This window comes from Mauremys reevesii, linkage group 2, assembly GCF_016161935.1.
Source record: "Mauremys reevesii isolate NIE-2019 linkage group 2, ASM1616193v1, whole genome shotgun sequence".
Taxonomy (NCBI): Eukaryota; Metazoa; Chordata; order Testudines; family Geoemydidae; genus Mauremys; species Mauremys reevesii.
The window spans coordinates 108,497,550-108,518,991 of NC_052624.1; the positions used below are offsets into that span (position 1 = coordinate 108,497,550).

The 21,442-nt window shown below is 38.6% G+C and overlaps 1 protein-coding gene across 1 annotated transcript in view; it reads left to right on the forward strand.

Annotated features, from left to right (window-relative positions):
- RPRD1A (regulation of nuclear pre-mRNA domain containing 1A) overlaps positions 1-19,985 on the forward strand; it is a 67,250-nt gene extending 47,265 nt beyond the window's left edge. The window contains exon 7 of the mRNA XM_039523464.1: positions 14,896-19,985. Within this exon, the coding sequence (XP_039379398.1) occupies positions 14,896-15,045 (150 nt within the window). The 3' untranslated portion in view covers positions 15,046-19,985. The remainder of the gene's footprint in view (positions 1-14,895) is intronic.
- Positions 19,986-21,442: the final 1,457 nt, after the last annotated feature.

The window sequence follows — 21,442 nt, forward strand, 5'->3', positions numbered from 1 at the left end:
TCCTGGAAGAATGCTTCTGTACTTGGCTACTTTTGAATGTCCTCCAAAAACTCCAGGAAAGTGTGTTCCAGCCAGAGGGCTAGAAAATGTTCTCTTGATGCATATGCATCACTCCTAATGACACTCACAGAAGGTATGTGAATGTGTTGGAAGCAGAATATATCCAGAATATAGGCAGGTGTGGAGTAAATTGCACCACAAAGCTCTACCATGCACCTCTGATGACAGGAAGCATCTCAGCTATTCCATTTGTGGACAGAGTCTGCCTCATGGGGCTGGAGGGAGGGGAAAGAGGGTGATGGTGGTTTGGCACATATTCTAGTCAGAACCCTTTCAAGTCATGCTGAAAAAAACCTGCTGCCAAAATAGCTGACACTGATTTCGGTTCTCTTTCCAGTCAGTGAGTAGGATCCAGAGTAACTGAACACATTCAGTGGCTGTTGGAGTTTTTAACCTACATGTCCCCATTCACCAGCAGAGATGTAGCTCTCTCTCCAACTCCTGAGAAATCGTTCACACTGAGTTACAGAACAACTTTGATTATTTGAACTTCAGTTACATAGAACATTATAGAACGGAACAAGTCTTATCCTTGAATCAAATTAAAAATTCCCTGTTATTTAAAAGCTAAATTGTCCAAATTTATTTGTCCTTTTGACATTAGGATAATCATGATATTGTATTTTAAATTTGTGTTGCAGGCACTACTAGCCAAAAAGTACCGATATATAAAAATTAAAACATCTGTCATTAATATAAACAAATGTCGATTAGGAACTATGCTGAGATTAGCAAAATCTTTTACTTAGTTCAAATTGGATTATTTTCAATTATAAAATGCTGGAGCGCAAAGGCAGGACAGAAAATCTGATAATTTACCATTTAAATTAATGTAAAAAATAGCATTTAAATCTAACAGAGTTGTTTAAAAAATTGCTAACTGTTAAATGGTTTAATGGTTAGATCAAAAGGTTGGTTACGTGGGCTTGAAGCACTGTCTAAATCTGAGTAAGAGAAAGCCACTGAAGCTCAATTAGACCTTCTTGGTAAAAAGCAAGTCATCACTGAAAAATAATTACAACAGCTGACATGGACTTTTCTGAGGAAGAATTTGAATACTCATTGGATGTAAGTTATCCTTAAAATATTGCCAGTAAAAGGAAGCTCACAGTATACTAAAGTTGTACAGTTTTGTAGCCCTGGGGTAGCACAGGTGTCATTGAGGGCCTAATTTGGCCTGCCAGACATTTACAACTGAGGATTGTGTGTGAGGAGGAAAGAACCTGGCTTGACTTTCAAATCCCAGTTTGAGTTTGTGGGGCTACCAGTTAGAAAAGTAATCTTTGAACGTGTAAACTGAGCACTTGTGAAATGGGAAATGTTGAGAAGACCCTATGAGGTCATTTTTACAGCACTTTTAAAGAATAAAACTACACGTTATACTTGAGGTAGATTTTTATAAAAATCATAGTAAAATTACTTAATTTTGTGTCAAATGCTTCATGATATATTTATGCTCCCTATTGCAGGTGAAATCTTACCTTTCCCTGATGCAGTTGCACAGAGGGGTGAAAGGAAAGTGGCAAGTCACATATATAATATTAGAGCCCTGGCACAGGGTACATTACCTCAGGTAGGCTCAGAAGGATACAGCACTGAGCATATTTTATTGTTCCCTTGAACAGCAGCAGATACTTCCCCCCACCTAGTATGTCCTGTATGTTGCGGATTTCTTGCCATACCCTTGAGCCTGGATGTGTCCTTTTGAAGCATCTGCTGGTGTAGAAGCCAGGCCTCCCTGCTAGCACTTTCTTGAAAACCAAGTACAGGGTTCTGCCTTGCTGCTTTTGACAGAGATGGACGAAGAGGCTTTCTGCACCACAGACACACCAGGGGAAGACAAAATTATTTTTTTCTTTTTCAATTTTAAATTCTTTTCATGTGCACGAAAGATGTGGTAGTGAGAGCCTGTAGATTGACCAACCTTACCTCACCACAGAACAGGAAAAGAAGACAAATCCAAAATTTCCTAGGTTGCCCCACAAATGTGCGTCTAATCTGGTGAGCTCACCTCTAAGTAGCAGCAAATAACTGAGTCCCCATGCCTATTCAGTTGCTGGTTTCTCCCCTGAGACTTCCAAGTAGTGAAACTGGTCAGAGATCAACTTAATTTAAATAGAGGCCACCTTAAAGCTATTGTTTGGTAATAACTTTCAGCTACTGGTATCATGGATTGAATATGAAACATTTAGATGGATATGGCTCTTTATTATCCATTTTGGGTATTTATATGGTCCCCATCACCATGGTATCTGAGTGCCCTACAGTCTTTTTAATGTATCCTCACAACATCCCTGTGAAGTAGGGGAGTGCTATCCCCATTTTTCAGAGAGGGAACTGAGGCTCAGCGAGATTAAGGATACGTCTTCACTGGAGAGTTAGCCTGGGTCATCAACATCTAGGCTGGCCTAATCTGGATGCGAGCAACCACACTGTAAAGCCCTGCCCAAGTTGCTGTGTCCTCACAAATACTATGCACCCCTGTGTATGTTGCTAAGACTTCTGGGGGCATATTCCATGGTTCTTTAGAGCTGTGGTAAGATGATCTGCTCTATGATTCTTTCCAAGTGAAGTGTGGGAGAACTTGTCTGTCTTTCTGGGTAGTTGTGGGAGCTGTAGGAAGGCATTGGAAAACTGTCAGCACTCCAGTGATTTAGTCTGAATCCTCACAGCATAGTGGGTGGGTTATGAGCCTAAGTGAAAGCGGAACTCAAGCTCTAACCCCCACCCAGCCTTCCCAGTTAGCTTGGGTTTAAAGCACCAGTTAATGTGGGTGAGGAATTTTGTGTGAGGATGGGTGGGGAGTTAGGGATACCATCTGAGTAAGAGCCTGGGCTAACTCTTCAGTGAGGATGTACCCTAAGTGAGTTGCACAAGGTCACACAGGAAGCACATGGCAGAGAAGGGAATTGGTAATGGATTATCAATCCATTTAACCATCCAGAGTCTTCTGTAATTTTATTTTTCAGTATATCATAAGAACAAAACACCTATATAAGGAAACTTAGGTAAGGAACTGATAGAATGACAGAGACCAGGTTTTTTGTTTCTGGATGATGTTTCAGAACAATCACTTATTTATTTTAAGAATCTATGAGATCTGCTTATCAAGAACATTTTTGCAATACTACATTTCACAAACATACATTTTTTTTTGTTTCCCTCTACTGCATAGTCACTTTTTTTAACAGTGAGATACATGGCTTTCAGAAGGACTAAATAATTTTCCCTTACCGTGGGCCTATTTTTTGGTCTTTGAAATGTCTATTGAAGTATACTTTTATGAACAACTATGAAGAATCATAACTATAAAAACACTGTACAATATCTAATTTGTTGTATTGCCATAATAGCCTGTTCTTCAAAGGCCAGATCATCCCTAAGGATGAGTGTAAATCAAAACCTACAAAGAAACAACCACGTTCAACCACAGGTGATTCCAAAGCCTCTAATAAACTGGGAAGGTCAAAGTTATTGTAAAGACCTGTTAACAAGCCAAAAGTAGCTGGTCATCTATTATTGACACAGAAACATTAAATTAGAACTCCATAGCAGCAGAGCCATTGTATATTGAACTACTCACATTTCCAAAGATATCCTTCATGTCATGTAGACAGTTCTACAGGTGTTGGGCTATATTCACTGCTGGTAATTTTTTAATTCATTGGAACTGCACCCGCTTACAGCTGCAGTGAATTTGTCATATTTATAACCAGTGTGTTTGTGTATCTGTTGTGCGCTCTAGTGACCGTCCTCTGCTCTCTTGCACCAAACTTTGACCAACAACATTTTTGTTGATGAAAGAGTTAAACATTCCAATAATGAAAAATAGCACTGTTTTTAAAATGATCACTGTACCCTCTTTAATATAGCAGGAAGCCACAATAGGATGTGCCTGAGCAGGCCATTATTGCCTAGTTCAGGTGTGTTTTGGGGAAAATAGTTAATAATACAAGAATAAGAGAAAATAGTTGGGGGAAAAAGTTATAAACACACTTTTGCTGCTATTTTGAATATATTTTCATTTTTTTCTACCTTCCTGACTCTTTTTAAAGTTCCCTCTACTCTTCCTCCTCCTTTATATCCCTAAAGGTTCAGCTGCCCTTCCATCAGTAGGTTATGGTTCAGCAGCCACTTTTAACCCATCTTATACTGTAAAAACAAAATTCAGTCTATTGAACAGCTCCCAGTTTAATGGTTCCAACAGGAAGTGAGTTTAAAGTGGCCGGATATGTGCAAACTGCTTCTGTAAGGTCAGCTTGACACTTCAGGCCAAGGCAAGGAGAGTAAAATTGTGATGTGAGTCTCCCGTGCCCTGCCCTCCCTATTCCCTCTAGCTGCCTGTCTTTACCCTCACCATCTACAGCTCTCTTATATTTGATTTTAACATTAAGGATAGTGTTTTTATTTTTCAAGGAGGGGAACAATGCACAGCTGGGAGTTAGGCACAAATCCTGCCTCTGCCTTGATAGCTGTGAAACTGGTGCAGTGACTGCAGAGGTCCATATGAGAGACATGTATCCCATGCATGGAGCATAGCTCCTTCTTAGTAGCATATGTATGGCGGGGAGGGGGGAGAGGAGGGAGCAGACTCAAGGTCTGGTTGAGCTAGAGGATCTGTCGCTGTTGTGTAGTACCTCCCTTCCTTCCCACCTTTCTCTCATACTCCCAGCACAGAGCCTACTTCAGTCAGTGGGCTAGGGCAGCCTCTTTGGAAGAGCTCTGCAGCGGCTGTGTGGCCTGATGAAAGGCTCCCTTTCCTCTCCTTAGACAACTGGATTTGTCCCTCAATGCATGTGTGAGATGTCATCAAAATGGTTCATCTAGCTAATCAGAATATAGCTTTGGACAGTGCCCCGAGCCAAACTCTAATTTAAGTTTTAAAAAGCTGAAGAATCAGTTACATCAGAGTCCCTAAGGGCACTTATTTGTGCTCCTGAAAGGGGAAATAGGATAGCAATAATCAGATTTAACGTAGGTCAAACCCTATTTGCTTTGCACACAGAAATAGATTAATTAGTTAAATCATTTATAGCTTGGACCCTACCAAATTCACAGTCCATTTTGGTCAATTTCATGGTCACAGGATTTTAAAAATAATAAATTTCATGATTTCAACTATTTAAATCAGAAATGTCATGGTGTTGTAATTGTAGGTGTCCTGACCTAAAAAGGAGTTGTGTGAGGAGGGGGTTTGCAATGTTATTGTAGGGTGGGGGGTTGAGGTACTGCTACCCTTGTGTGCTGCCTTCAGAGCTGGGCAGCTGGAGAGCAGTGGCTGCTGGCTGGGAGCCCAGCTCTGAAGGCAGAGCTGCTGCCTGCAGAGCTGGGCCCTCAGTCAGCAATTCTGACTGATTGTTCTGGCCGCCCAGCTCTGAAGGCAGCAGCGCAGAAGTAAGGGTGGCATGGTATGGTATTGCCACTCTTACTTCTGCACAGGTGCTGCCTTCATAGCTAAGCACCCAGCCAACAGCAGCCACCCTCCAGCCGCCCAGCTCTGAAGGCAGCAGAGAAGTAAGGGTGGCAATACCGCAACCCCTCTAAAATAACCTTGCAACCCCCCTGCAACTCCCTTTTGGGTCAGCACTCCCAATTTGAGAAACACTGGTCTCCCCCATGAAATCTGTATGCTATAGGGTATAAGAACCCAAAAGACCAGATTTCACAGGGGGAGACCAGATTTCACGGTCCGGATGCGTTTTTCATGGCTGTGCATTTGGTAGGACCTATTTGTATCCTGATTTTTAGAGATGCTCAGCACCCATATCTACCACTGAAGTAAACGGGATTATGGATGCCCATCATCGTTGAAAACCCGGGTGTAATGAACTCTTCTGCCTTGCTATCCCCTCACATAAAATGGATATATATCAACCTACTCATCAATAAGGTCATTATTGTTAGGTAATGTGTGTAATCATAGGACTGGAAGAGACCTCGAGACTTTAGTCGAGTCCCCTGCACTCATGGCAGGACTAAGTATTATCTAGACCATTCCTGACAGGTGTTTGTCTAACCTGCTCTTAAAAATCTCCAATGATGGGGATTCCACAACCTCCCTTGGCAATTTATTCCAATGCTTAACCACCCTGACGGTTAGGATTTTTTTCCCAATGTCCAACCTAAATCTCCCTTGCTGCAATTTAAGCCCATTGCTTCTTGTCCTATCTTCAGAGGTTAAGAAAAACAATTTTCCTCCCTCCTTGTAACAACATTTTATATACTTGAAAACTGTTATCATGTCCACCCGCTCAGTCTTCTCGTTTGCTTAATCTTCCCTCATAGGTCATGTTTTCTTGACCTTTAATCATTTTTGTTGCCCTTCTCTGGACTCTCCAGTTTGTCCACATCCTTCCTGAAATGTGGTGCCCAGAACTGGACACAATACTCCAGTTGAGGCCTAATCAGCATACAGTAGAGCGGAAGAATTACTTCTTGTGTCTTGCTTACAGCACTCCTGCTAATACATCACAGAATGATGTTCACTTTTTTTGCAACAGCATTACACTGTTGACTCTTATTTAGCTTGTGGTCCACTGTGACCCCCCAGATCCCTTTCTGCAGTACTCCTTCCTAGGCAGTCATTTCCCATTTTGTATGTGTGCAACTGATTGTTCCTTCTTAAATGGAGTACTTTGGATTTTTTCTTATTGAATTTCACCCTATTTACTTCAGACCATTTCTCCAGTTTTTCCAGATCATTTTGAATTTTAATACTGTCCTCCAAAGTACTTGCAACCCCTCCCAGCTTGGTATTGTCCACAAACTTTATAAGTGTACTCGCTATGCTATTATCTAAATCATTGATGAAGATATTGAATAGAACTGGACCCAGAACTGATCCCTGCAGGACCCCGCTTATTATATCCTTCCAGCATGACTGTGAACCACTGATAACTGTTCTCTGGAAACGGTTTTCCAACCAGTTTTGCATGCACCTTATAGTAGCTCCATCTAGGTTGCATTTCCCTAGTTTGTTTATGAGAAGGTCATGCGAGACAGTTTCAAAAGCTTTACTAAAGTCAAGATATACCACGTCTACCACTTCCCTCCTGTCCACAAGGTTTGGTACCCTGTCAGAGAAGGCTATCAGGTTGGTTTGACACGATTTGTTCTTGACAAATCCATGCTGACTGTTACTTATCACCTTATTCTTTTCTAGATGTTTGCAAATTGATTGCTTAATTATTTTGCTCCATTGTCTTTCTGGGTACAGAAGTTAAGCTGACTGGTCTGTAATTGCCTGGGTTGTCCTTATTTACCTTTTGATAGATTGGCACTATATTTTCCCTTTTCCAGTCTTCTGGAGTACTGTAAGTGGTAACATTTACTAGAATGCATACACACAATCCTTTAGTAGCTGGGGATCTGGTGAATCCCAGGCCCCGGTCTATTTTGAGATTTTTTTTCTTGAAACTTTTTTTGATATATTGCTAATTTTGCATAGACATCAGCACAAACAGCTGGCTCTGTTTTACCTGGAGTAAGGGGTTAGTGTTGACACAAAGATTTCCCTTTTGAACATACAGCCTTTTGTACATACAATGAATTGGTTTAATTGGAGGAAGCCCTAACAGACTCTCTCAGTGAATCTTCCCAGAATCCTCTGGCTGTCATTGTCCACAGTAGTTCATGGTGGATAGGAATTGTTTATGATTTAGAGAAAGGGGAGTGGGAGGGAGCAAAACTTTGTTTTGAGAGGGCTGCCCAAAACTGATAAAACCAGCTCTGCATTGACATCAGCATGGCTACCTGTAGGCAAACAGGATTGTGCATATCCATAGCGGAGAGCTAAGGACAAATTCATCCCCCTTTAGGAGGTAGTTTAATCAGTTACATTTATTTCAACCTAAAATATCCCACTCTTGAGTCAAAAGGATATTGTTGAATCAGACAGTCCACCTCCTTTCTTCACCTCTTCCTCTGTTGTCCACAGGTTAATTTAAATGGGAGAAAATAAAATTGTTACTTCATAAATTAGGCTTCTTGGGTACTAAGGGATAAATTCCCTGACTAGTGACCTTAATTGCTTCTTCAGTTCTTTTTTTTTCTTTTCTTCACAATAGTGAATGTCGTTTGAGCAATATATAATTTCTTACTTTCAAATATGCTACAGTTGTCTCTGCTAAATGCTCATTTTAAGTCCTGGAGCTAATTTTTGCACTTGGACACACAAGCATAACTTTGCTTAAGTCAGAGTTATGTGCATGGATCTCAGGGTAGAATTCAGTGCTTCATGAGAACCTGCAGGACACGCCTTTTGAAATGAAGTATATATGTCCAACAGGTGTGATTTTAAAGTTCAGCTAATAGATACAGCAAAGAGTCCTGTGGCACCTTATAGACTAACAGACGTATTGGAGTATGAGCTTTCATGGGTGGATGCACCCATGAAAGCTCATGCTCCAATACGTCTGTTAGTTTATAAGGTGCCACAGGACTTTTTGCTGCTTTTACAGATCCAGACTAACACGGCTACCCCTCTGATACTAATAGATACAGTAAATATTTGTGCCTGTATTTCACACAATTGTTCTAAAACAAGTTTGTGAAAACCTGCTTTTCTAAAGGAGAAGAACAAATTCATCATTTTGAATATCAAATCTATTTTCAAGCTGGCCCACTTTAGCTTTCAGAAATTCATTTTCTTTGAATGGCTCCATTGTCAGTAGGTCACAGATTTGGGAAGCTGTTTCTATGCTGCAGGTAATTTCCTTTTCATTGCTCTTAGTTCCAAAGTTTGCTGACCTTTAGTGGTTGTTGTACCTGTTTCTTACTGTACAATGCATTGGCGTTAATACTCTGTTCCAGTCCATTTACTCAGTACTGTTCTTCCATGACTAATCCGGTGTTAACTATGATGTTTCAGAACTTCCCAATGGTTTTGACAGGGGATCAAGGCTTGAATATTTAGTGAAATTAAAAACATCTGTTGGGAACTTGTCATTCTGGGGTATGGGATTATATTTATGGCCAAATTCTTAACTAGCATAACCTCTTCAAAATACAGATAACAGTACTATAGGAAAAGAGAGAAACTCAGTCACAACCAGGAGATTACTTATGACCTATTCTAGTGCCACTGGTCACATGACTGTGCCAGTGGGCAGGGGAGACTGATCTGAGAAGGAACTGTTATCTGGAAGGAGAACTGGGTCTAGTCGGGCAAAGAGTGGGACAAAGAGCTGAGGGAGGGATCCACTGAAATTGGACAAGGAGCCTGGGAGTGAGGTTGGAACTGGGAGCCAGTGGAGAAGGGAATGACTGGAGGCCAAGGTAAGAGAAAAGGAAAAATTGAATGAGGAGATGGGAAGTGAGGAACTGGGGCTGGTTGGACAAAGAGACTGAGGACAAGGAGCTAGCGGTAGGGGAAAGTGGAAATGATGGGACAAGGAGACTGGTACTGGGAGTTGGGTGGACATGGGCTGGGACAATGGGGGGGTTTGGAGGGATGAAACCAGGACTTGCTGGGTAAGACGACTGGGTTTGGGATACGTAAGCATGCGGTATGGAAAATTGGGCTGGTTAGGTAAAGAAAATGGGTCTGGGACCAGGAGCAAAGGGTATGAAAGAGACAGGACTGAGACAAGGATGGATTGGAGGGGATGGGGCAGAAGGGGCTACATTTGGAGGAAATGGGCAGAAGAGTCTGTTCCCATTAGGGCACAGTCCTCTCCAAAGCCTGGAATGGAACCCCCGAGTCTCACTATTCCTCTGCTGTCAGCAAATATCTGTGAAACCTACTGGTAAAGTGTGTCATCTCCCTCTAGTGCTGCTCCACACAGTGGATGGCAACCTACTATTGCTGTCAGTTACTCTTTAGCTCCAGTGGCAGAGGTCTGTGTACTGGATCTAAAGTTTCCTTCAAGCCTGCTTATAGTCCATGTGGATGTAAATATGATGCCAGAGGATGGTATTTTGGGGTTGGTTTGTTATGTTTTATTTTTTCTTTCATTTTGCTTTTTAGAAAACCTAGGAAATTGCACACATAAAACCTACTTTAAAAGAACATAATTAAGGTTGCAAAGTCAAGCACTCAAAAGTTAGGAAATGTCAGAATTAAGGTTGCCTATGCAACCTTAATTTGCCCCCATATTTGTTCATGTGCATTATTGTATAGTCATTAATTACATGATCACATATATTTTTCCACTGGATCCCTGTCTCTCTCAATGTTTTTCCTGGCATTTCCTAACTTTTTAGTTCTGGACTTTTCAAGCTTAATAAGATTCTTTTAACATACAGTAGAACCTCAAAGTCATCATCATCAGCAATACACTACCAGCAGAGAACCTCAGAGAGGTTGTTTGTAACTGTGAAATGTTTGTAACTAAATAAAATGTTATGGTTGTTCTTTCAAAAGTTTGCAACTGAACATTGACTTAATACAGCTTTGAAACTTTACTATGCAGAAGAAGAATGCTGTTTTCCCTTTTTATTAGTAGTTTACATTTAACACAGCACTGTACTGTATTTGCTTTTGTTGTTGTTGTTGATGATGATGATGTCTCTGCTGCTGTCTGATTGAGAACTTCCAGTTCCAAATGAGGTGTGTGGTTCACTGGTCTGTTTGTAACGGTGTTGTTTGTAACTCTGAGGTTCCACTGTACTTTTTTTGTCTGTAGTTGTTTGTATACAACTTTCTAAAAATACCAAAACTCAGTTTAATGCCGTAAATTCTAGGGTACTTCAGGAATTTATTTATGTTAAGCGCTGGAAAGCAGGCTGATCTTGACTCTTGTCAAATTTAAGGCACATTCATCTTTCTGATGGCTGGTTAGGGTAATCTCACTCCTCTAACCCTGAAGTCTCCCCTTTCTAATAAATTTGCAGTAGGAGAGGGTGAAGAGTTCTGCTTCAGTTGGGATGCAATCCATAAATAAATGTTCTGTTTCCTTTCTGAAGGTGGAAGGCTATACAGCCAGTGTCCAGCCCTTGTTGGCCTTCATAAAAATCTTGGAAACCAAGAAGGGATCCAAACCCTTTCAATATTGACATCACTAATGGATATCTATCTTGGACTGTGTAATTAGTGGTATATAAGATGAAATATTCCCTAAATGTGTCTTTTAGGTAAAAGTTAAGGATTTTTTTAAAGTATGAGTAAACAGAGGCACTCAGGGTTATGTGATTTGTGCAGCGTTTCTAAGCTCAGTGACAGTGTCAGGAATAAAGCCCAGAAGTCCTGACTCACCTAGTCTTGCTTTATCCATTAGACAACACTATAAATGCATATCCTGACATATAAATATAACGTTGTATATGTAAGTGTACATACCATTAGGTTCTATGATAAAATAGCAAATGATTGCGTATATATAGTAGTAGTAGTAGTAGTTTATTCTGCAGGTTTAATATGCCCTAGGAGTTAATTCTGGGGAAGTTCTGTGGTCTGTGTTATACAGGAGGTCAGACTAGATTATCACAATGGTTCTTTCTGGGCTTGGAATCTATGAATCTATGAATGTCACTCTGCTAGCACTCCAGGGTTATGTACGCACCATTATGTAATATGTACTATGATAAAATAGCAAATCATTGTATACATGTTTAGTAATAGTTTATTTTGCATGTTTATTATCAATCTTACAGCACTCCAGGGATGCTTAGATGACTGCAGTTGTGTAGAAACATTCAGAGTACAGAGGCCAAGATTTTCAGAAGTGATTAGTGATTTTGAATATCTGAATTTTGATTCCCCAACTGGAAACACCTTCATGGGGGTTGTTTTTCTAGAAACTGCTGAGCATTTATGCTTTGAAAATTGGCCTCCACCCCAAGTTGGGCACCCAAAATCACTATGAACATTTGGACGAATACAGAATTTTACTTGACTGTGTTAGGGAAGTACATGAAAAATTAGGTAATTGGATTCCACAATATTTATTGCTTCATAAAATCTGTTCTGTGTAATTGAAATTCTAGTCCTACATGAGGTTTATAATGGAAAAAGCTTTTGTTCAATATTCCTGAGATGCATGTTAATATGGGAATGCTTTGTATACAAGTGGAAGGGAATTTTAGTGTTGTGTCAAGCAATTCTTTCCTGCTTTCGGGAGCAATTTGGAATTAGGCTTTATCCAATGCTAAGTCCATTAGTTCTCTTTAAGGAAATTAATATTGGCTAGGTGGTGTTAGGCTTTTTGCCAATTTTTAGCTCCTTTGGACAGTTTGGTTTTTGCATAGGATTCCATTGAACCTCTCCTGCATTGTTTTATATCATTTTTATATAATTACTGAAGCCAAATCTACTGGCTTCAAGCTTTCTGTCAGCTCCTTAGAATCTGGTACCTTAGTGTTGGACCTCTAGCCATTTGTGTTCTGAAACTAGTGAACCTAATGCAATGAAATGTTATACATATTGCCAAATTATTTGCCTTTGTGAACCATAATCCTTATTCTTTCCTTTAATTGGACATTTCTGCCACCTACATCACCAAAGAGTTCTCAAGCATGTGTTCATGCATACTGGACTAGAAACAAATGGAGATGAAAGCATAAGATTATCATCAGACTTTTAGATTTCAAGATCTTTATGCCAAAGGACCATGTCTTTGTATCTGTGTGTGTATAGAGTCAATCCAATATGGATACTACTGTAACCTAGAATATTAAATAGTACGTTATATTGCTGTAGTATCCAAAGGACCCAATCAGGATTACATTTTCCACCTCCAGAGCCTCTTCCCAACAAAGGTGATCTGGACAAATATCTTTTTTCCTCCCTTTCAGCAAATGATATGCAATTCTATAGAGCTTTCTTATAATTCATATAATAGAAACATAGTAATGTGAATACAGCTTTGTTCTGTATAGAGTCAGCAAATGTTTGAAGCTCTGTTTCCTAACTGTAGATCATGTATTATTAGTATTGCATTTAGTACCTCATGGGACTCTGATTGAATTCCTAGTGATCACTTTTGCTTTGATGACATTAAGAACTATGTTTGTTTTCTGACCCTCTTGGGTTACATGAACCTCACATTGCCTGATACGTCATTTTGGATGGTCTGTGACTCTGTGTCAATTAATATAAACAAAACAAAAGATTTGTTGGTTGGGGCTGAGGGCCAGTATTTCATCTCCGTGCCTCATTATATTGAGGTTAACTCCTCGCACCTATGTGTTTAACTTCTAATTAGGAACTTGGGATTTCTCTTTGACACCAGTTTACTTGCCACCCATATTGGTGTATTAACAAGGTCATGTTATTACCAGTGGTTTAAATTCTCTAAAATCTGGAGATCTTGGATTTGGTCAGTAGCCAAAATCTAGGTCCGTGTGACTGGACTAATGTAATGGTCTTTGGATCAAATGTCTTTATTTGTCCATCTCCTATTTAGGTACTATTCAAAATAAGGAGATGTGTTTAAATTTATTTTCCATACCTTGTAAATGTCATGATCAGTGTCCTGTGTGGACATGTATATAGTGTATATAAACTTTGCTCCTAGCTGGCAGTTGCAACTACAGTCTCTGCACTAGTGACTCATGGCACTTTTAAAGCTTATCTGCAAATGTTTCCCACCCTGCTAGATATTTTAGAAATGGTATATTACTGTGTGCTGTTTTAAAGCGTTAAATATATGCCTTATATAGCATCTTGCTTCATGTGAAGAGATCTAACAAATCAGTAAATAATTGTATGAATTACAAATGGTTAACCTATATTCAGATACAGAGTCAAAATCTAATTACTTTATTCAAGACATTCTGAGGCACTCAGATACCTCAGTGATGAGTGCTGTTCTAAATACATATCAATAAACAATTGTGTAGGTAAGGTGAGTACCATTTGGCCTTTATTGTTATTAACAACTCTTTATCTTGTGGATATGTGCTTAATATAATAATACTTACAGTATTACAAATTACTTTGAAAGTAATCCTTGTAATATAGTGATTAGAGAAATGTCTCATAAATAATTATGCCTATCTGTACAGATGTCGGATGTCATTTTTAGTGTAATTGGACAATTATATGTACTTAATATATATGCAGTACAGACGCTTTTAATGTATACATTTGGTTATACTTCAAAACACTGAATTCTAAACATTTTACCTACCTGCTGTAAAAAGTGTTATCAAAATGATAATCTAGGAATATGCAGCAGTCATTAGCTGCAGTTTCCAATGTTTTCATGTAAGAGCTGTATAGTGTTTAGAGCACAGCAGGGAGCAGGAAAGATAGGTTCTACTTCTTGCTCTGCTCTAATTCCCAGTGGCACGTTGGACAAATCATTCAACTTCCCTGTACCTCAGTCTAACCATTTTTGACATTTGGCCTATCCCGCTTGGCGTTTCTAGTGCTTTAATTGAGAGGAATTGAGCGGCTGCAGCTCTCTTGCTAGTGTAAATGACAAGTAACTTTCTGGATGTCAGTAGAGTTATGGGGCAAGTGAGAAGAAAATCAGTCACAAATAGCTTTAATACCATGTATAATACCAGAATAATCCCATGCTATTAGTCACATGTAGACATTTCTACAACTGTATTATCTAAGACTGGCATCCTTCTTATTTAGTCACAGGACAAAGAAAAAGCCCCAAAAATAAAATGTACAGTGACCTAAATCAATCTCTTGAGCAGTATTGTGATTCCTGAGCTATCTGGGAATCAAACACTGGTTCCAGCAGGTGATAAACTCTACTTGGAAAATATCTGGTTGTCTAACTTCTTACCTATAAAAACATATTTAATTACCTCTCTTGCTTAAGGAAGTCTTTATCAAGGAAATGTCAGTTAAACACTATGGATGAGATTTTGAAAATCCCACCATGAAAGCAACAGTGACTGAAAAATAATCTAATGGCAACTACTTTTGCATTACAGGAATACAAGCGCAAGTTAGCCAGAGTATCCCAGGTGCGAAAAGAACTCAGGTCACGCATCCAGAACCTTCCTGATCTGTCTCGACTTCCCAATGTCACAGGCAGTCATGTGCACCTACCATTTGCTGGAGACATCTACAGTGATGACTGATTATAAGAACCTCTATTTCTATAGCCTCTGCTCTTCTGTGGAGTGAGGGGTAGGTCAGACTGATTGATAGTCCTGTAGTATTATTTTTGTACATTGTTGGAGAGTGGCGGTAAAAAAAAATAGCTCCAAATAATTTATAAGAATTGTTTAAAATATTGGTTTGTTTACTGTTTTATTGGCAAGTGAACATATAGGTACATTTATGGAAGGTGGCATCTGTATATTATTACGTTAAAGAATGGGTAATTATCTTAAAATATTCTTATCTTTTGTACAGATTTTGATCAGGTGCCCTGTAAGAAACTGATAAGTTTCCACTTTATTTTTTGTATGCATCCTCTACTCAGTGTAGTTCACTATATAATCAAAGTATACATTTAAGTTGCCACATTTCAATGGCTAGTGAGGCAATGGACCATTATGGAAATCACATCTGATGTTTATAAGAAGACTACTACAATTTATTTTTATGTGGAGAGTGATGTTGCTGGTTATTTATTAAATTAATTTACTCACCCCCAACTAAGACTACTGCTTTATTTTAAAGTAAATGACATTAACCAGCTTTGAAAGTGGAAAATATAAATCATGTTAAATTGAACATCTTAAGTGACTCAAACTTGTGCATAATTTTAATATTTAAAAGTAAACATTAAAAATACTGAATTAAAAGCTGAATAGAAATACTTTTTTTCCTGACAACTTGGTTTGTAAATTGAAGGCCCACTTCTTTGTACAATAACCCCTTTCTGCCACATCTGTCTCCATTAACAAACCTGATCCCAGAAATAGGAAGTCATTCCACAGCTTTAACTATAGTATGCAGTGGTTACTCAGGACCATACCTATTTTTGAATGGCCATAATTAAAATTTGAACGTATTCAAGTACCATTTTACTTATACAGTATGATGATACTACAAGTAGAATTTTGTTGTCTGTGGAAACTTTGGGTCAAAGCATCTTCTCCCCGGGAGAAAGAAACCTGTCTAAAGAGGCAAATGAGCACCACAGGTCCCCTGTCTCTAAGCCTCCCAGTAAACATTTAGATCTTGGTCTCCTTTTCTTACAAGGAGGGGACTTTCTCCCCAAAAATCTAGGCCACTGTGTGTATTAAACTGCAGAAAAATGTTGCTGAACGTATGTTTAAAAACAAACTCTATCACTGTATAAATGTGATATTTGTATATGAGTAACTAAACTTATGAAAATAAAGTTGTTTACCCCTTGCTTTTTAAAACACTACGAGGCAGATGTTTAAGGGTATTTAGGAACCTCAAGATGCAGCTAGATGCCTAGTGGGATTTTCAAAAGTGCCTTACTTGCCATTAATAGGAGTTAAACACCTAGGTGCTTTTGAAAATCCCACTAAGCTCCTAGCTGCATCCATAGGCCCCTAAATACCCTTGAACATCTGACCCCAAGTGTTTGTTTGTTTTACCATGTGAGACTTTATTAAGTGTTCTAGCAAGAGATTTGCCTAGAGAAGCTCTTTCATTGTAAACATTCATAGCAATATTAACAAATATCCACCTTTACTCATACTTGTCATGCAGACTAAAACGTTTTACGTCAGTGTAAGCATAAATAAAATTTACAGCCAATTAACACAGTACCCCCCCCACACACATTACATATTTTAAAACAGTAGTTTTTTAAATAAAATAGACTGAGATGACTCAGTATAGTCCTGGAGTGAAATCCTGTCCCTACTGAAGTCAGTGAAAGTTTTGCCATTTACTTCAGTAGGTCCAGGCCCTGGAATACTTGTTAACTATCAGCAGGATATAACAGCCTTTTTAAAAAAAAAAATCCATATTTGGACACAAGCACATACAGTCAGATTTTCCCCTTTTGCAAAAAGTACTGCAAATGGGCTGTAGTTAGATGGAAAAACCTATGGAGTGAAATTACAGGGTTTCTGCACAGCATCATTACTTCAGAATAGGGTTTGGCGGCCCACAGCGGGTCTCAGATAGTTTGGACCTTCACCCATGGATTTCTCTGTACATCTGAAGGTAAAAAAGAAATTGGGTATTTACAAAGAGGGCCAGACTCTACATGATATTTCCTGGGACTGTTCCTATCCTCCCTTACAATATACCGTCTAGACTGCTGCTGGCGTAGCCTCTCAACCCACGCCTGGTCCCAAAACACTCGAAGTCCCTCTCAGGTTTACATGCATGAAGAAGGAACCTACGGTAATTAAATGTGACAGGATCAACGTTCATTTTTGCACACTGTACCCTATAATTTGCAAGAAGACAATACTATGTAGAGTTGTTTTCATTGGGAGTTTCCCACCCAAAAGCCAGATTAAGGGGTGGGAAGATGCTTGATGGTCTGAGCTCACCAGCCATCAACAGATTTATAGCCATTTGAGTGGGCTTTCTACTCTTTTTATCATTCCACAGTGAAAAAACTGAGTGGGACGGATATGGACCATAATTAGAACAAAGGAAACTAGCTATGTTTTCTTAAGCAGAGTCAGGTATGTAAAAAATATCCATAGTCATCTTTTCAAAAGTTGAAGACTATTTGAAAACTTAGACCTAGATTAAGACTTTCATGGTTTAAATATGTTCTAATCCATTAAAAATGTAGCTGTATAAATGTGTATGCACACACACATTATTGCTGGAAAGAAGACCTCTCCTTTTGTAAAGCATAGTACAAAATTTCTTATAAATTAAAACTAAAAATCAGATCAGTTATTTCATGAATCATAAATGCACAGAACAAATCAGTAGTCTCAATCCGTTCCAAAGCCGGGGGACAGCTGCCGCCATTGAAGTCACTAGGTGTAGAGGTCTACTGGTGTAGAGTTCATTGTAAGGTCAGAGCCTGGATTTTTAAAATATTTTGTTGTAAAAAGTTTAAACAGCCATTCCTTCTCCACCTGCCTGATTCAGAAAAAGGGCAGAAATCAATGTGTAAAAGTCAAGAAAAATCGGCATTCAACTCCTCAAGGACAGAGAGAAAGCTAGACACTGACTTCACTCTCATATTCTCTTCTTAAGTTTTAGTAATATTGTTGTGTATCTATAGATGTATATTTAGAAGTGGTTAAAGACAAGATTTAGGAAAAATATATTGAAAAAATCAGACTTTTCCTTGAGATGAACATTAATTTTGATATAATTTTAAAGTGAAAGTTTGAGAACTATACTTTTCCTTGGATAAAGTTTGCTGTATCTCACTGTTAATGTTTTTACCTCACGGAACTTTTACTTCTGCAGTGTGCTTTGTTTGTTTGGGCTTTTAATAGCCACTCAAAATTAGTTTGAAAACAAATTTGTTTGTCACTAAAAGTATCTCATGGTAGTGGATGAATGGTGCCCCAACTGTCTTGTTTTCTGTGGGCGTGACATCACAGTATCAATTAATTTGAAGGTTTAATACTGTAACACCATTCCCAGATTCACTGGAGGACACATACTATACAGTAAGACACAACAGCAACCCCATAGGGTTGGTAGGTATCCTTAAGTTCTCAGATACCAAAATGTAGCATATATACCTGTGCACAGGATTGTTCCCAGGTAGATAAAAAAATGAGGTGTAGTCACCTAATCTGGATAAAGTTGTATTTTGGTAATGTGACACAATTGCACTGAAATCCAAATCACCTGCCCAAAGAAAGGTGGATACTAGATGCAAATTTTTTTAGCTCAACAAATGTTACACCTTTAAGCGGTTTCTAATAATAAAAAATTAGATCCTTCACGTGAGAGAGACACATTTATTTACTCAGCTACATTCTATAGTTATCAGTTTTTAGTGAAAAAGCATGGACATAATCCTGCAGTCCTTATCATATGAATAATATCTACTTGCAGGTAATTCTGCCGGTCTCATGAAGTAATGACTTTGAAGATAAAGCCATATAGTTGTAAAACTTTATAAAAAAAAATCTGTCTAAAAATGCCTATTCTCCATGTTTTTGTGATCTTACAAACAAATTTAAGATTCTTGGTTACAAAAGAATTGTAACTGTTGAAAAAGATAAATTGCCTCCTCTGTAGAAAGTTAATTTCTAGATTTCAGTAACATTAGCTTATCTGTTTTACATTCAGCTTCAACCTTTCGTATATTAAACCAGTCAATCTTTCACGATTCCCCCTCCCACCCAACACAATGAAAACTACATGCTTTAAAATCTAGAAGTCAGTGGCAAAACACCCATGAATGTCAGTGTCTGCAAATGTGTCCTCTAGTGATCACCCTTCCATAGAGGGCCATCAAAAAGCCTATGCACCACGTGGAGGACTTGCTCGTGCATAAGCCTTTTTCTGGCCCTCTGCATATAGGTAAAATTAAACGTGTAGTACATATGGTAACAGAAAGTTATAGAGTTATTGTTGAAAGTTTAGTGAATCAGCTGCAGTGGCACTATTTTTAATGGGCTGGTTTTCTATTAATACAAACACTTGGGATTCTTGCTTACTTTTCTCATGCCGCTATTCCCACTATTTGTGTGAATAAAGCAGTTAGGATCTGGCTGTCAGCAACACACTCTTAGAGAATCAACTTAAAAATCTTAATAGGAATATTGATTATCTTTTTTTAAAATGGATGACCATTCTGTCTTTGAACCTGTCTCACTGTGTTAAATTATCTTAATAGATCAACATCTCCATCTTACTATTTAGAAGTCGAATTCTGATTTAATCTTTACTACATTAAGAAGTATCCTGTAAGCATGATCCTTTTTTGTGGGAATTTGCAAAAATGCAATAACAGCACTTTGTAACTTGTTTGCAACAGAAATTTACTCATTTGTTGAACGCTGACAAGAAAGATGTTTGAAATGTAAAAATGTTTTTCATTATTGTGCACTGCTCACAGAATGTGTAATTCTTGTGTAATTTGTCCTCTAAATAACACCTCAATGTATAATGTTTTCATATTTAAAAGAATAAAATGTAAAAACATCGGAAATCAACATTGTTTAATGCTTATATGCCCAACCTATATTCTCTGAAATGTCTATATATAGCCTCCATATATTGTTCTGAGTAACCCAAAACCATGCCACCATTTTGACTGCAGCTAGTTTATAATAATTTTAATGATTACATTACTCTCTCAGTTGAGAGAAATGGCACTTTTAAATGAAGGGTGGAATTTGTTCTAAAGGAAAAATATATAGTTTTGTGGTGAGTGCCTCTTAAAACTGTTTAAAACTAAAGAAGTTATCAATTGAAGCGACAGAAGAATCCATTATAAAAAGAAAAATCATGACAGTGATTACACTTAGCGTCTTCTATTTTGAAAGATTTACCAGTTTGAGAGATTCCCTGTACTTAAAATGGGGACCATAATTGCTGAAACGGGGAATATCTCAAAATGGAAGAAAGTTTAAGCATGATTGCTGTACCAAACTGATTACTGTTACCATTTTGTTTTCTTATATGTGGTGTTGTCATAGCCAGGACTAACTTCTATTGGTGAAAGATACAAGCTATCAAGCTTAGGATGAGCTTTTCTTTAGGTCTGGGAAATGTACAAGGTGGAACAGATTGTTTAGCACATTTTGTTAACACATATTTCAAAGGACTATTCAAGGTGAAGCGGCCATTTAACATTTCTCCAGTCATAGGAGGATGGGAGGGGGAGAAAAAATAGCTGGGAGGGGATTAGGGGGTTACAAATTGTTGTAATAAACCATAAATCCAGTGTCCATATTCAGACCATGATTTTTAGTGTCTAGGAAAGTTATGAGTTTAAACTCCCAGGCTTGTCTTTTGAAGGTGTTGTACAGGCTTCCTTTGAGGATGAGGATTGAGAAGTCAGATATAGAGAGTGATCTCTTTGGGAAGTGTTCACACACAGGTGATAGGGTGTTTTTGTCTTTTATAATTTTTCTGGTGTGAGTTCATTTGGAGCATACTGATTGTCTCATTTCACACACAAAGTTGTTATTGGGGCATTTAGTGCACGGGAAGAGGTATATCATATATTGTGATAGGCACGTGTAGGACCCATCGATCTTGAAAGGTATGTTGTAGGGATTATTGATCATCGTAGCAGTTGAGATGTGTGCAGGTTTTGCATCTGTTGTTCTGGAAGGATCGGGTGGTTTTCAGTTGGTGTATCCTGGTCTGGGTGGAGCTACTGCTGATGATGAGCTTGGAGAGGTTGGGACGGTTATTTGAAGGCCAACAGAGGGGGTTCAGGAAAGATTTCTTTAGGATGAGGGCCCCATCAAGTATGGGTTGTAATTGTCAGAGGAGGGTTTATTTCTGTGTTGAAGCAGGTTCTCTTGAGGTATTTGAGTGGCCCATTTCATGATGTCATCTACTTCTCTAGTGGAGTGTCTTTGTTTGATGTAGGCAGTTTTAAGTGTGTTAAGGTGTATATCCCAGATTTTCTCCTCAGAGCATATTCTGTGGTAT